The sequence below is a fragment of the Acinonyx jubatus genome, chromosome C1, assembly GCF_027475565.1.
Source record: "Acinonyx jubatus isolate Ajub_Pintada_27869175 chromosome C1, VMU_Ajub_asm_v1.0, whole genome shotgun sequence".
NCBI lineage: Eukaryota > Metazoa > Chordata > Mammalia > Carnivora > Felidae > Acinonyx > Acinonyx jubatus.
Window position 1 is genome coordinate 196,661,506 of NC_069381.1, and position 14,370 is coordinate 196,675,875.

Below are 14,370 nucleotides of genomic sequence, written 5' to 3' on the forward strand. Positions count from 1 at the left end.
CCAACTCAAGCTCTTTTTTCTTTTGCTAAATAATCCAAGTTATGTATGTGTGTTGTTATTCTAGGCTTCTGCATCACTCTTAAAGATGGGTGTTTAAGATACCCTGGGAATAATTTTCAAATGCTTCAGTGTTCAAATATTCCACGTTTCTATCCTGTGTCTCTCAAAATAAGGCAAGTTATGCCCACTCTCAAGCTTTTGGCTCTCAAAGAAGTTTTCTATACTCAAAGGGAACTGATAGGTCAATGGGGTGATAATAATGCCAAACATAAAGCTCTCAAAAACTAAAACAAGACATCATCCTGGACAAATTACAATGCAGGTAAATCCTCATGAATTGAAAATTTAGTGTACCATGGAAAAAGTAATCAGAATTTAGAGTTTATCTCAAATTCAAGTCACTTAATCTCCCTGGGACTACCAGAAAATTTTTATTTTAGTACTAATAATTACTTATTCTATTGAATAACATATTCAAACCAAATTGAGATGTCGCAACTTTTTTGGGGAAGCAAGTGGATTATAATACATAAGTTAATGGATACATCACATTGCAGTTTCTTAAAAGGAATAATTAATAGAAGCCCTCATATTTAAGGACTTTAATGTAATATTATGGGATTCAAATCAACTTCTTTACATTATGCATGCATATTTCATCAAGCAGATAAAAAAGATAAACTTGTTGGCTTAGCAAAGGAGGGAAAAGACTTCCATGACAAGGACAGTGTTGGGTCAGCCTTAGAGCTGCCTAATGAAAAGGAATGTTCGCTATCTCTAAATAAATAGGGATTATATTATTCTTGGGCGATTTTTTACAAGGAAAGATAACAAAGTTCCTGGACTATTTTGAGTCCTCTCTGGAAGCAGAGAGTATAATCTTAGTGACTGGAAATCAGGATAATACTTGAAGAAGTATCATTTAATTTTTAAGACTGGTGATCAAAAAGGAATGACAAGGTTATAGCACCACTACCATCACAAGAATGGAGATGTAGTTTTAGAAGCAGTATTCTACTTTGCTATTAAAATTGGTAGGTGAGAGCTATTTGATAAGCATACTGCGAACATCACTCACCTGTTTTCTGTCTTCCTCTAAGAGGTGTGCTCTCGTGTTGTTCGTAAACACTGGAGACACTGACCAAATATTCGGTGCCAGGCAGGAGATCTGAAGAGGCAAGTGGCACTTACTTTTAAATTGTGCTCAAAAGCATGAAAAAGCAAAGCACCCTTAGGACTATTTCAACTGATAAAATACAAAAAGGCTCAGTCCTATAACTGACTTATACTGACATGACTATTGCTACCTGGAGATGGGCTGTAACAAGGTGATAAGGAAAGGTCACCTCACCCTGTGACATCTCTAAGCTCTGCCCTCAGTTCCACTTCTGAGAGTGATTCAGCCATCTGCAATAAGATGGTCGCTGCCATGTAAGATTATCTCTGTCATCCACTTATTATGATATCTATTGAAGGCATATAGTAATAATGACCGTGGCACTGTGGATTATCATTTACTCCTCACCAACAACCTCAGGAAGTAGTTTGCTACAATTGAAAGTGGACTTATGGTCATACAATAAACTACAAATATTTAAAGTGTACAGTTTTGACAGGTTGTGGTGTATGTAGGAACTTGTGAAACCATCACCACATTCATAACAACGAAAGTACCCATTTCCCCCAAAAGTTTGGTTTATAACCATCCCCATTTTACACAGGAGAAAACTGAGGTGCAGAGAAGTCATCTTCTTTGGTGTACTTGCCCTAGATCATATAGGATTTGACCCAGACCAAGACCAGTGGTCTTAATAATTAACCTTTACTGGAAAAGAGTCCTATTCCATGAGGAAAGTGATTGGTTCCACCATATTGAAGGAAGAACAGACTACTTAAAAAATTACATACACATTCCTGAGTATCCTCTACTCTTAATTTTGAGGCCCAGAAAGGTACAGAGTAGGGTCTCTAACCTTTGAATTCCTACTCAGTAGACCTCATTCCCCTCTACACCATCTCCTCTTCAGCCTTTGTACAGAGGCCGCAAGGTCTGGGAAAGCACCAGACTAAAGAGCTGGATACTTGGACTCTACTTCCCTTATTCCTGCTTGCCCAGGGGCAATTGACTTAGCCACTAGAGACCTCGGTTGCTTCATCTGTAAAATTGGGTAATAATGGCTTCTCTGGGGGGCAGGGGGTGAGGGATGGCTACCTTGCAATCTACAGCAGGATCTAAAATAAGATCTTAGAATGTGTGATGAACATGTGACCAGTCAGTGGGGCAGACAGTGGTCCTGAAGCAGGAGCTGTGTAATGAGCGATGCTGTAACTACTGACTCCAGAGTAATCTAGAACAGAAACAACAGCCCTGTTGATAGGCAGAACTAAGGATGTCCTCACCCTCAGCCATGAAATGAGAAGCCAAGACTATAGTCATGTTGAGCTGCCTTTCATTCTCTAAAATGTGTCTGCAACATACAGGATATTTTCAGACCGTCATTTGGTAATATACCTAAATGTGAGCTCTTTCTTTCCTTACGTAGAAACCTATGCTATTCTCATGTGCTTATTTTACTATTATGGTGAAAATAATAAGAAGCAACATTTACAGGAAAAACAGCACCATGTTGCAGCTTCCTTCTATTTTCTTTAATAAACAATGTCTATTTCAAAAAGGTAGGATCCAGAAAGACACATAAATGGTTGCTGTTTATTTGAATGTTAGCTGTTTTCTGGGTCCTCAGCCTTCAGAGAAATCCTGCCAAAAGATTCTTTCTGAAGTACCAATTACACTTCTGGCTCTTTCTTCAAAACAGCATCATCCCGATCTATCCTGGTAACATGTCACTGTTTCTGTGTTTTCAGAAGCTGGAGATTACCCACTGGCACTTTTTTTTTTTTTTTTTAATGAGAATAAAACAGATATGGTGACACTATTTTCAATCCTTATTGTTTCTCTCTCTGAACATCTAAATTTAGTCCTCTATTTTCTTTTGACATTCATTTATTTGTATGTGCTTATTTGGAAGCAGAATTTATTTGAAGTCTTCGAACTTCACTGCTGGTGCTTTTCTACTGTGATCTTTAAAAAGTTGTGGATCTCAAAGATACATACATTAAAATAGTGACAAATGTGACATCTTTCAAAGTATACAGAGTCACACATCACATTTGGGGTTTTGTTTGTAGTTTTGCTGTAGCTGTCTTGATCTTAGTTGCTCCTCCCTGAGAACCCGGAATTCTCTCCTCGTGCTCTAGCTTAGCATTTATGGAACAGATACAGTTGACTGCTTACTTGTTAAGACCACTGCGTTGTCTGAAGGAGAGATGGACAACTCCGCAACATCTTCCTCATTCTTGACAGGGGAGTAGCGCACCAGGAGGTTGGTCAATTCAATGGACGGAGGTGGGGCCCAGGTGACACGCATAGTGTCTGGACCGATATTGGTGAATCGCAGGTCAGTGGGAGGAGGCACAGCTGGTTTCAAATAAGAAGGAAGACGGAGTCAATGTCACTTTTAAAATGAAAGGTAACAAAAATTAGCTGGAAAGGTAAAACCAATAGTTCATGCATTAAGGAAATGAGTCAGAATCATGCAAACATTCTAATCTAAATCTGATCTAAATCATAGTGAACTACTGTTAAAAATAAAACACTACACACAGTACTGTTAGGCCTCTTTAACCTTTCTGCCATCAGTACATTTCAAAGAATACTTTTCATCTACTTTCAAACATGTTGATTGTAAGTACATTATTAACACCAGTGACAGTTATTTAATCCCAGGCTGAAGAGGCTGAAGTTGCCACACAGCAAAGAGAAACACAGCGGTACTTTTCAAACACATGCACACAGACGAAAAGACAAGAGGTCCTACATTTCCCCTGATGTGAGATGACTACAGCTACCGGCATCGCTACGATCCCACTCCGTGAGTTCTACCTACGAGTGCAAAGGGTTCATGCAGATTGGTTCTCAGCATGTTTCTTACCATGCAGGGCAGAGAACCTTCGGAATGTTGCATGCTTGGCCCCAGACTGGTTAAAGAGGAGTTTCTTTACCTAGCCATGGCAATGTAATCCACAGTGCCCCAAAGTTTCTTTTTCTCCTATGTCAAGACAACCCCCTTTCAACCCACCCTAAATTTGACTGGGTTTTTAAGTCCACTGCAAAGAAGGAACATGGTAGGGTTTATCAAGGAGTCGAAAGAAGAGCATAACGGCACATTCTATAAGTACCTCTCTCATAAACTGGTGCTCATTATCCGAGTTGGTATTCATGTGAGATACTTTGTAAAAACTCCAAGTCTGCAAATTCATTTAACCTTTGCCATTTTGTGTTCAACAGATCAGATCTCGCTAGCTTTCTACACATTTGTGGCTGAAATGAAAGTGTCTTTAAGACCACTTGCATATGCCTGCATCCAATCAGTGTAGCATATACATTCAATTCCTTCGCCCCGGGCCTCAAGCCACCCTCTCTTTCTTAATCATTGGCAAATCGCTGGCTTTTCCCACGAAACATCCATATTTAACCAGAGTGACTGGTGGCAGCATGCAACACCGTCCACGTCTCAAACACAGAAGTTTTCAAAATTCACCCGTTTGCTGTGTCAGTGTAGTAGGGGCACTCTCTCCGCCATTAATGAGAGTGATAACGCTGATGTCATAGTCAATGCCCGGCTCCAGCCCTGTCACTGTGTAGTATCCTACTGAGGAGTCCACAAAATCTTCAAAAATAGGGATACCTTCTCCTGCCGCAACTACTGTGATGCGGTACCCAATAATGGTGGAAGAGTTTAGCGGGGTCCACCTCAGGCCGATGCTTGAATCGGTTATATCAACAAAGCTTAGGTCAGTGAGTTGGGGCACCTCTATTGAGTTACAAAGCAAAGAGGGGCAAAAGGAAAATAGAGGCAAAAAAGAGGAAAAAATAAAGCAGTGTACATCAGGTTACCAGTGGTAATAATTGATGGAATGTTAAAGCAATGATGGTAATATGCAATCTTTTCCAAATTTTCTGAAAAGACATCCTAATCATCCTGAATAGTTTGCTTTCCTGGGAGAATAAGACAGGTTTACAATATTCTTTGGGATTTTCTTGCATTTTAGAAATGTCTCTAAATAGTAGAATTTGAACGTCTCAGATTCCTAAAAATTATAGGCCTATTTAGGATGTCAAAACCATTCTTAGAACCTAGACATGATATCTGTAGTAAGTATCAACAATGCTGTTTTTTTTTTTAAATCCAAACTGTTTTAGTAGGAAAATAGAGCTTGCATGAAGAAGCTTAAGAAAAAAAAACATCGGTGGGTTTTTCTTTCTTTTCCCATACAAAAACTCATGACAACATTATGGCCATAATGCTGATGCAGTATCATTGTATGGTGTGAAATGTGCCATACAAAAGCACATTCAGGTGGAAGACAGACTTGAGTCCAATACTATTGCCAATATTTTGTTTAATTCATAATCAAAGTTATTTAATTAGCATTAGTAAAAGCATTCTACCAAACAGGGCAAAGGAGAACACCGCCTGTCCAATGCTTTCATTCAGTCACAATCCAATTTGGGGCAAATAAAAAACCTATCCCTAGATAGGTCTTTTCAGTGTTGTCGTTCAATCCACCAGAAAGAACACCCGAAGGTATGGCCTTTCTTTTTTTCTTCAGTTTTATGAAGGAAGGATTTGAAACTGCAAGACGAAGAATTGGACGTGTCAACCAAGTGCTAAGCCAATGCTCACATGTGGAGATAGGTACGATTGTACAGACAGCTGTTGAAAATGGATATGGACTGTAAAATCAGGGACAGATGTACCGACGGGATGCATTTACCATATTACTTTTAGCCTGTCAGTACAGAGGACAGACACATGACACTGTTTTAGTAATATTTCCACGTGAGCTGACAGTACAGAGTGAAGGCCATGGTTGCCACTCCATTACATACCCATCGCAACAAACAGCATCCCAGTGAAGCACAGAAAGTAAAGCGGTGTTAACAGCAAGCATTTGTCCAAATAGTTGCTTTGACTTCATGGTTTGGGAGAGTGTGGTTGGGAGGTCAGAACTAAATCCCAAATGTATCTGACACACTCAACCATCTGGGGATTAAGATATCAATCCCCACTCTCATCGAATCTGCCACTCTTAGGATAACTGCTTATTGTTCCATTACCTGGGATGATGGTATCAGAGATAGGGGCACTTTCCTTGTCATCTTTGACAGTGTAAACACTGACATTGTACTCCAAGCCAGGACTCAGGTTTTCAAAAGTGCAGGAACTCTGATCTGCATGGACCACTTCTTCCAAAGAATATCCCTGTTGGCCATTTGTAGGGGTGGTGGTAATTCTATAACCAGTAATGTCTAGAGAGGACAGAAAGGAGGCAGTTACTGCACAGAGCATTTGTGACCCAGGCTGAATCAAAGTAGACCCCAATGATGGACCCACAGAAGGGAATGGGGAAAGGACCCAGCATTTATTGAGGACTCTCCTGTTATTCAGTGCTGCAACAACCGTTTGAGGCAGGTATTAATATCCTCAGTTTAAAGAAAATCTTGGAATGGGGGAGTGATTACCATAGGCTTGTCTGACTCCTAATCCAGGTTCCTTTTACCACTATACCCTGCTTTGCCTTAACAGATCATCTTCAGGACAGATGAGGAATCCTCCATTTTACCTGCTTAGTCTGGAATGGTTCTCAACCCTAAGCATATTCCCCAATATGGGCTCTCTTAATTTACAAGGTCTGAACCTATGGGATTTACAGGAAGGGAATAAGGAAAGGAGACAAAGTGAAAAACAAAAGTGGCTATACTTATATTGTATACAAAAAATGCTCACTGTGGAAGATGTAAGGAATCATAGAAACTGGGCAGTAAGAGTGTTGAGGGGGAAGAGAGAGACATTCAAATTAAAACAGTGATAATTAGAGATCCACAGGGACCAGACTAAATGAGAAAATATGTTTAAGTTAAACTTACTAAAGGGTGACTTAAGTTAAACTTACTAACAGGCTGGACACGAAAATGGTGTCTAGACAAGAAAGTCCAACTGGATGGAAATAAAGGTTTAGGTCATTACATTTGCTAGTGACCATCCAGACAGGCAGCCTAGACCATCCACGAAGACTAAATGTTAATGATCTGGTTTCAAACAAGCATACGACTTGCCAGCTTAAAGTTTCAAACTGGAGGTCATTTCTGTCTTTCATCACCTTTAGAGTTTTGTGGTGCCTCTCATGACAAAATATTTGTAAAACTTCATTGAATAGTATACTTAGAATCTCTAACAATAGACAAAAGGAAATTTCTGCAGTATGATTTCAGCCTTTTTTTTTCTGGCAATTTTGAGCGCCACTGAGCAAAAGGTACCATCCAGAATGGTTTCTGTCAGCCCTCATGATTCCCTACAGCTTGATAAGGGTCTGCCTTGTTCACTTTCCTGTTATCTAAAGATACATGCAGTGAAACACTCTATATGTCACTCTGTGATGTACGCTCACGTACTATATTTTTTATGGAAAGCTGGGTACTTATAATGTTGACCCTTTCTCTCAAAGTTTCCAACACCTTTGTCCTGTGACAGTACCACACAGACTTGCCCTTGATACATCCCAGGCTTACCTGGAGTGGTGCTCCTCTCCCAGGACACTGTAAGCACACCGGTGTCAGGGTTTGCCTCCAGGTGCAGGTTTGTGGGTGGAGACAATGCTATGCAGAAAAAAGTTTAAGTTACAAGTTAAAGCTAACACCAAGCACTTGACCTGTGGAATGTTTCTTACTGCCCTTTGCTTCTCTCCCTCCCTCCCTTCCTTTCCCTTCCCTCCCCTCCCCTTCCCTTCCTTTTTTCCTCTTTCTTTTTTCTCTCTCCTCTGTCTCCCCCTCCCTCCTTCCATCCCTTCTTTTTAAGAATCAGTAAAAACATAGAAGCTATACTATGAAACCATGGTGGACAGCAATTCTCTGAGACCATTTTTTTTACAATTAACAATTTTGAAATACTATTGACATTCTTTCTGTCTTTCCAGTTCATAAATATTTTTGACATTAGAAAGAACAGTTCTGATGCCATGGAATATATGACAAGAGTTGAACTTGCTGCTCCAAATTTAGAAATAGCTAATAAGATAAGGAGACATGGGATCTTCCTCTTACACTGTCATCAGAAGCAAAAAGTGATACTGATATCAGTTATTTTTACAAATTGGAACAGTTTTAAAAGCTAAAAGAAAAGAGGCAAAGGACTCCTCTTACGTGTCACGACTTTCTTTACAATCGGTGTATCTCTCTCCTGCCCATCTCTCAGGACCGAGATGGTGTAAATGTATTCCACGCCTGGAGTCAGGCCAGACACGACGATGCTTCCTGACTCTGAAGTCACTTCTCGTGGTGCTTCCCCTCCCTGGCTTGGTCGTACACCCAGCTAGAAGAAGGAAAGCAAAATAAACACCAAGGGCAAATATTTCCAGAGCTAGGTTACTGCCGAGAGGTTTTGGTCATGCTTTGTATAATGTGAGCTTCTATGCACACTGCATGCTGTGCTTTTATTAGGGAATGAGTCGGCGCCTGCCTTTCGCTCTATTAGATTCTTCAACTGGAAGCTCCCTGGACTGGGGGCGCAAGGTGGGAGAGGTATCTTCCCAAACTGCACTACATTGGCTTGTAATGGATGTCTCTGGAGAACTGTCATTACATAAGGTTTTGCTTGATAAATAATCTCCTGATATAAACCAGAAGTACACAGGGGCTTGGGGCAACATGGCAGTTCATTTCTATTTTCTTTTTATTATTTATTTATTTATTTTTTTTTTTTTTGAGAGAGAGAGAGAGAGAGACAGAGTGCAAGCGGGGAAGGGGCAGAGAGAGAGGGAGACACAGAATCTGAAACAAGCTCCAGGCTCTGAGTTGTCGGCACAGAGCCTGACACGTGGCTCGAACATACAGCCGGTGAGATCATGGCGTGAGCCGAAGTCAGATGCTTAACCGACTGAACCACCCAGGTGCCCCTCTATTTTCTTTTTTGCTGGAAGAAATCCTCTAGCACTCTTTTTAATGAGTTAGGAACATTCAATGTAAAGGTTAGTAGAGCCTTTAACATTTTGTACTTCAGAAACATTTCTTTTGAAGAAGTATGTTCATAGCTTAAACTGCAGGACAATATATTACAAAAGAAGAATTAAAATAAATGTGCCCATAATTTTCAATTTTTTAATATTTTATTTCAAAACCTAGGCAATACCGTATCATCAAACGGTGTTCTACTCTAGAGATGTCCTTTGCAGGTTACAAGGCTTCTGAAAGTCAGAATGACACGATTAAGGAGAATTTGAAAGGTAATCTTCAAAAACCGTATCTCTATATTTAAGTAGCATAATCATCAATATGGCTATTTGCATATTTCAAAAAAAAGTGACCTTTGGTGTATTTTTTTAAACAAGCTGTCATTGGGATTTAGTCTTGATTTCCAATTATAATAAATATTTCTCTCCCTATACTCTAAATGCCAAAGAAAGGAATTCTTTTAAACATATTCATTTGTATTCATCACTTTCCTAATATCATTACTTTAAAGAACATGAATCCAGATATCTACAAGGAAGACCTTAATCTTAACTTCTATTAAGAAATTCACCCAAGGGGCTTTGAACAAGTTGAGATGAAATGATTGGATGAAAATGTGATTTTTAAGTGACTCTGACTTTAATTGGTCTCTCTAAATGGGTTTTTGTGAACTTGTTGACACCCATTTAGAACAACACAACAAATGGCGCTTCCTTATATATTTTAAAATGCAGTCCCCTGGGGGAAAGGATGGAGAAAATCAGATAACAACAACAGTTCCATACTAATGTTTTATCCTTTTGCGAAGCACTTCCACAGCCTCAGTCCATCCTTCCAGAAATCCAGTGAGGCCACAGTAATGTTATACCTGGACAATGCGGTCAGAGAGGCACAGACAGAAGCAGCGAATAAAACCCAGGTCTCCTGACTCCCAAACATCCTGTTTCTACCACATTCAGAAACATAAGGCCACTTCAGGGCTGTCTCACAAGAGGTTAGGGATATCTGCAATTTACCTTAAAACCAATCCTTGGAGCAGGTGTCCATGTGATCACAATGGTGGTCTCAGTGACCTCTGTGTTGTAAGGTGGAACAGAGCCGAGAGGCTGCCCTGTGAAATAGAATCAATGCATGTGTTCAATGTGCTGGAATCACAGACTATTGCACAGAATGCATGTAGCAATTTTTTTGTTTTTGTTTTGTTTTTGTTTTTTCAGAGAAAGAGCGAGAGTGGGGAGAGGGGCAGAGAGAGAGAGAGAACCTCAAGCAGGCTCCACACCCAGCACAGACCCCAACGCAGGTTCAATCCCACAACCCTGGGATCGTGACCCAAACCGAATTCGAGTCATCTGCTCAACCGACTGAGCCACCCAAGCACCCCAGTAACAAGTACTTTTATGGAGAACCTCTGTTTACTCAGCTAGTGGATCCTGAATGTAACACCCTCACTGGGTGAGAATTTAGAGTAGGTCAGCGCTTCTCAGTCTTTTCTGTGCCACACAAGTTGTCTGACACCTAGCTAAAATGCAGGTTCTGACTCAGTAGGACCAACATGGGGCTAGAAGTTTGCATTTCTGGAATGCTGATGCTGAGTCCATGCATCGTACTTGAGTGACAAAGAGCTAAGTGACAAAGAAGACACTTTCAAGTCCTTGCAGTCTATGATTTGTGTCTTTTCATCAAGTTTGGGATTTGAGTTTTAGGACAATTAATTTCCCTGGAGAATCCCATTTGAAATATGAAACTGACCACAAATTGATTATCATTCTGCTTTTTAAATCATTAATTTGAGAACAATAGTTAAATTACAGATGAGATCTGAAAATAGCTTTAAGTTGAATTATTCCATAATTATGGTCAATTATTTTTGGTTGCAATAAGAAATGCCACATGAAAGTTAAACAAAATCTGCCACTATAGACACACTTAAAAATTCTAAAGGTTCCTTAAATATGTGATTACCCATTTAGGATAATCAGACTGAAAAAATTTAGTACTCTGCCACTGAAATTAAGAATTATAACAAAAGTTAATTTTGCATCTCCTAACATCCTAACCTCACTGTTATTTCTCTTAATAAAAATATTACTGTAAAAAGAAAAAAACAGAAAAGAGGAGTGCCTGGGTGGCTCAGTTGGTTAAGCGACTGACTCTTGATTTCGGCTCTGGTTATGATCTCATCGTTTGTGAGATCAAGCCCTGGACTGGGCACTGCACTGAGTGTGGAGCCTGCTTGGAATTCTCTCTCTCCCTCTCTCTCTGCCCCTCCCCCCCTCACATGCACACTCTCTCTTTCTCTCTCCCAAAATAAATAAACATTAAACAAATTTAAAAACAAGAAGAGAAAGGATGAAAGAGTGTGTGTACACAAACTTAAGACTGACATTTTTGGGGTACCAGGGTGGCTCAGTTGGTTAAGCATTTGACTCTTGGTTTTGGCTCAGGTCATGATCTCACAACCTGAGTCATGAGATCAACTCATGAGTTCGATGAGTTCACAACTTCATAAGTTCACAAGTTCGAACCCCACATTGAGCTCTGTGCCAACAGCACAGAGCCTGCTTGGGATTCTCTCTCTTGCTCTCTCTCTGCCCCTCCCCACCTCGCACTGTCTCTGTCTGTAAATAAATAAATAAATAAATAAACTTAAAAAAAAAAGATAGACATTTTCAACAGTCCTATGAATCTTACTACAGATTTAGAATCTCTAAAATATAATCAGCTGAACAACTAAACCTTGTAATAAGGAAATGAGCATTTTAATAACTGGCTGCTATGGGAAAGGTGAGGTCTCAAAAGCCAAGACATTTGAACAGGGCAAGTGTCAAATTCAAGGGTTTCAAGTGTGTTGCCAGCTCAGATCACGTGTTTGGTGTCTTCATAATTCCTTCTTTTTTATGTACCAACCAAATTCTGTGCCCACTGGGGGAAGCAACTATTAAATGCATTTATGCTAAATTGTGAATGGCTGGTGAGACAGTTATCCCCCAGAGGCACACACATGGAAATTAAAAGTCTCAAGACCCCACTCACTACTCAGCTCCAGTCATTCATCTTCCCTGTGATCACATGGGAATTCAGGCACCATTGCAATTCTTCCTTCCCCCCCCCTCCCCAGTCTGGACTTTAATGTGTGATTTTAAAAACTGTTTTGAAAATACTGTGTGGGGGAAAAATAAAATATGTGTGTGGGCTACTTTGTAATTACTTACTCTAATGGCCAAATTGAAGTTCTACTGGTTTAGTGAGCTGTTTCCTAACTATGTTATTATTTCAAGGGTGTTTTGGGGGGAACCAGGATGGGTAATCCATGGTGCCTTCCCAGGGTCTCTGAAATCATACACCACTTGGCTGCTGCTGACTTTGACAAAATGCCGTGGCCAGCCCTGAGTGACCATGTTAATGGCCACCAAAAAAAAAAAAAAAATTCAGAAAGCAAGCAGCTTCTTGTACTGAACATCTGTGAAAGCCACAACTTTTTCACAAATTACATTCTTTTCAACTGTCTTGGGCTTCAAGACTGGGTGTTTTCTACTGATTGAGCCAGCCAGCTAGAATCTTCCTAAGTTTAAGATGATGCTCTCTGCCTGGGAAGACCATTACAGGAAAGTCTCCAAACCACAAACCCACAAACTGATGTCAAACAAAGGATGTGACTGTAGTATGAATTATGGGTTCTGGCAGGTCATACATGAAGAATAGTTTAGCTGTTAAAGAAATAAAATTTTCCCTATTTATAAAGGAATAAGCTGTATTTTCCCCAGAAACAGCCCCCCACCCCCCACCTTCACATTTGCTTTTAAGAATTTGGCACAAGTTGTAAAATCCAGAAAAGTTCTTCCCAGAATTAAGCTTGGTAAGACAGTAAAAAGCTACAGAAACTTACAGCAATTTCAAAAATATGCAAGCCCTACTGATGTTTATAGCCTCAGAGAGTTCTCCAAGTTCAAATGAAGTTGTGGAACTCCCTACTTAAGTAGGTTTATTTAAATTGAAGCTTGGTTGAACTGTTTTCGTTCTCATTCTTCCCTCAATCATTTATTCAGTGAATATTTTTTGAAAGCGTGCTGTGTGCAAGGCACTATGTTAACCTTTATCTAATAAAATTAGTTTTGACTATCAGTACTTCCCTTAACTCAAATATAATTTTATTTTACATAAATATACTGTGCAGAGAATAAAAATAACATGTCCAATATATCAAAGTCTCCAAATAGTCTACACTGACCCGCCATACTCTACTTAATTACTGTTAGTACCAGTGAAAATGGTTTTTCTTTCGTGGGCACTCAGTCCAACAAAAGAAACTACACAAAATATGTATCATGTTAAGGAGTGAAAAAGTAAAAATGATAATTTGTAGAATCATATGTGGTCAGGAAAAGGCTAAATCTACTGAAATCTCCATTCTAATTCATGAAGGGCATCTGTAAGAAATAGATATTTACAAGAAATATAAAACACTGGTTTCGTATTAATGGATTCTAGAGTATCTTAGTAACATGTAACATAAAATAGCAAAATTTAAAGGTTAACTTACAAATAAAAAGACTTCACTTGCTTACAATTAGTAGTTACTTAAGAAAAAGACTCCACTAACAAAAATCATACACCAAATTTAAATGGAATTAAATTTTTGGTAAATTATGAATTCCTACAGGAAAATGAATTTTCTTTGGGAAGTAAATTCCATAGTTATTTACAACTAAACTTATATTCACTTTTTGAATGCTTATTAACGTCTGTATTTTTAAAAGCTTTTAGAAAAATGTAAACTAGTTGATAGTTGTAATATATGTCAAAAAGTGTTACGTGCTTCTGTAACTGAAAAGGTCGATTTAAAAATAACCAATAAAGCTAGAAATTAGGGGTCTCGTAATTCTTTGTAATATAAATGAGAATGTTTTTAATAGAAATCAGTTTATGAATATAGGTCTTTATTGTGTTGTAGATACATAGGAGATTTAAGGCCACTTCCTATAAAAGGTTGAATAAAAAAGGATAGATGTGACCAAAAATTGTCAGTATTTTCTTTCTTATTAAGAACTCTTGAAGTGGAACTTCAAGAGTAATTTAAGAAAGATAAAAGGAAAAAAAAAGTTACTCTGTTCCTCAGAAATACTTTGATCTGCTGCAGTCTCATAAAGAAATAATTTCCTGGGGCACCTGGGTGGCTCAGCTGGTTAAGCATCGACTCAGCTCAGGTCATGATCTCATGGCTCATGAGTTTGAGCCCCACATTGGGCTCTGTGCTGACAGCTCAGAGCCTGGAGCCTGCTTTGGATTCTGTGTCTCCCTCT

The 14,370-nt window shown here is 39.2% G+C and overlaps 1 protein-coding gene across 12 annotated transcripts in view; it reads right to left on the reverse strand.

Moving 5' to 3' along the window:
- Positions 1-14,370, reverse strand: part of FN1 (fibronectin 1) — a 69,845-nt gene that overhangs the window by 24,169 nt on the left and 31,306 nt on the right. For 6 of the 12 annotated variants that reach the window (XM_015066707.3, XM_015066703.3, XM_015066710.3 and 3 more), the window contains exons 21-27: positions 10,087-10,181; positions 8,264-8,432; positions 7,634-7,720; positions 6,182-6,373; positions 4,602-4,874; positions 3,296-3,478; positions 1,079-1,168 (exon numbers count right to left, since the gene is read on the reverse strand). In XM_015066707.3, the coding sequence (XP_014922193.1) occupies positions 1,079-1,168; positions 3,296-3,478; positions 4,602-4,874; positions 6,182-6,373; positions 7,634-7,720; positions 8,264-8,432; positions 10,087-10,181 (1,089 nt within the window). The remainder of the gene's footprint in view (positions 1-1,078; positions 1,169-3,295; positions 3,479-4,601; positions 4,875-6,181; positions 6,374-7,633; positions 7,721-8,263; positions 8,433-10,086; positions 10,182-14,370) is intronic. The other 6 variants (XM_015066705.3, XM_015066711.3, XM_015066709.3 and 3 more) reach the window with 1 other exon arrangement.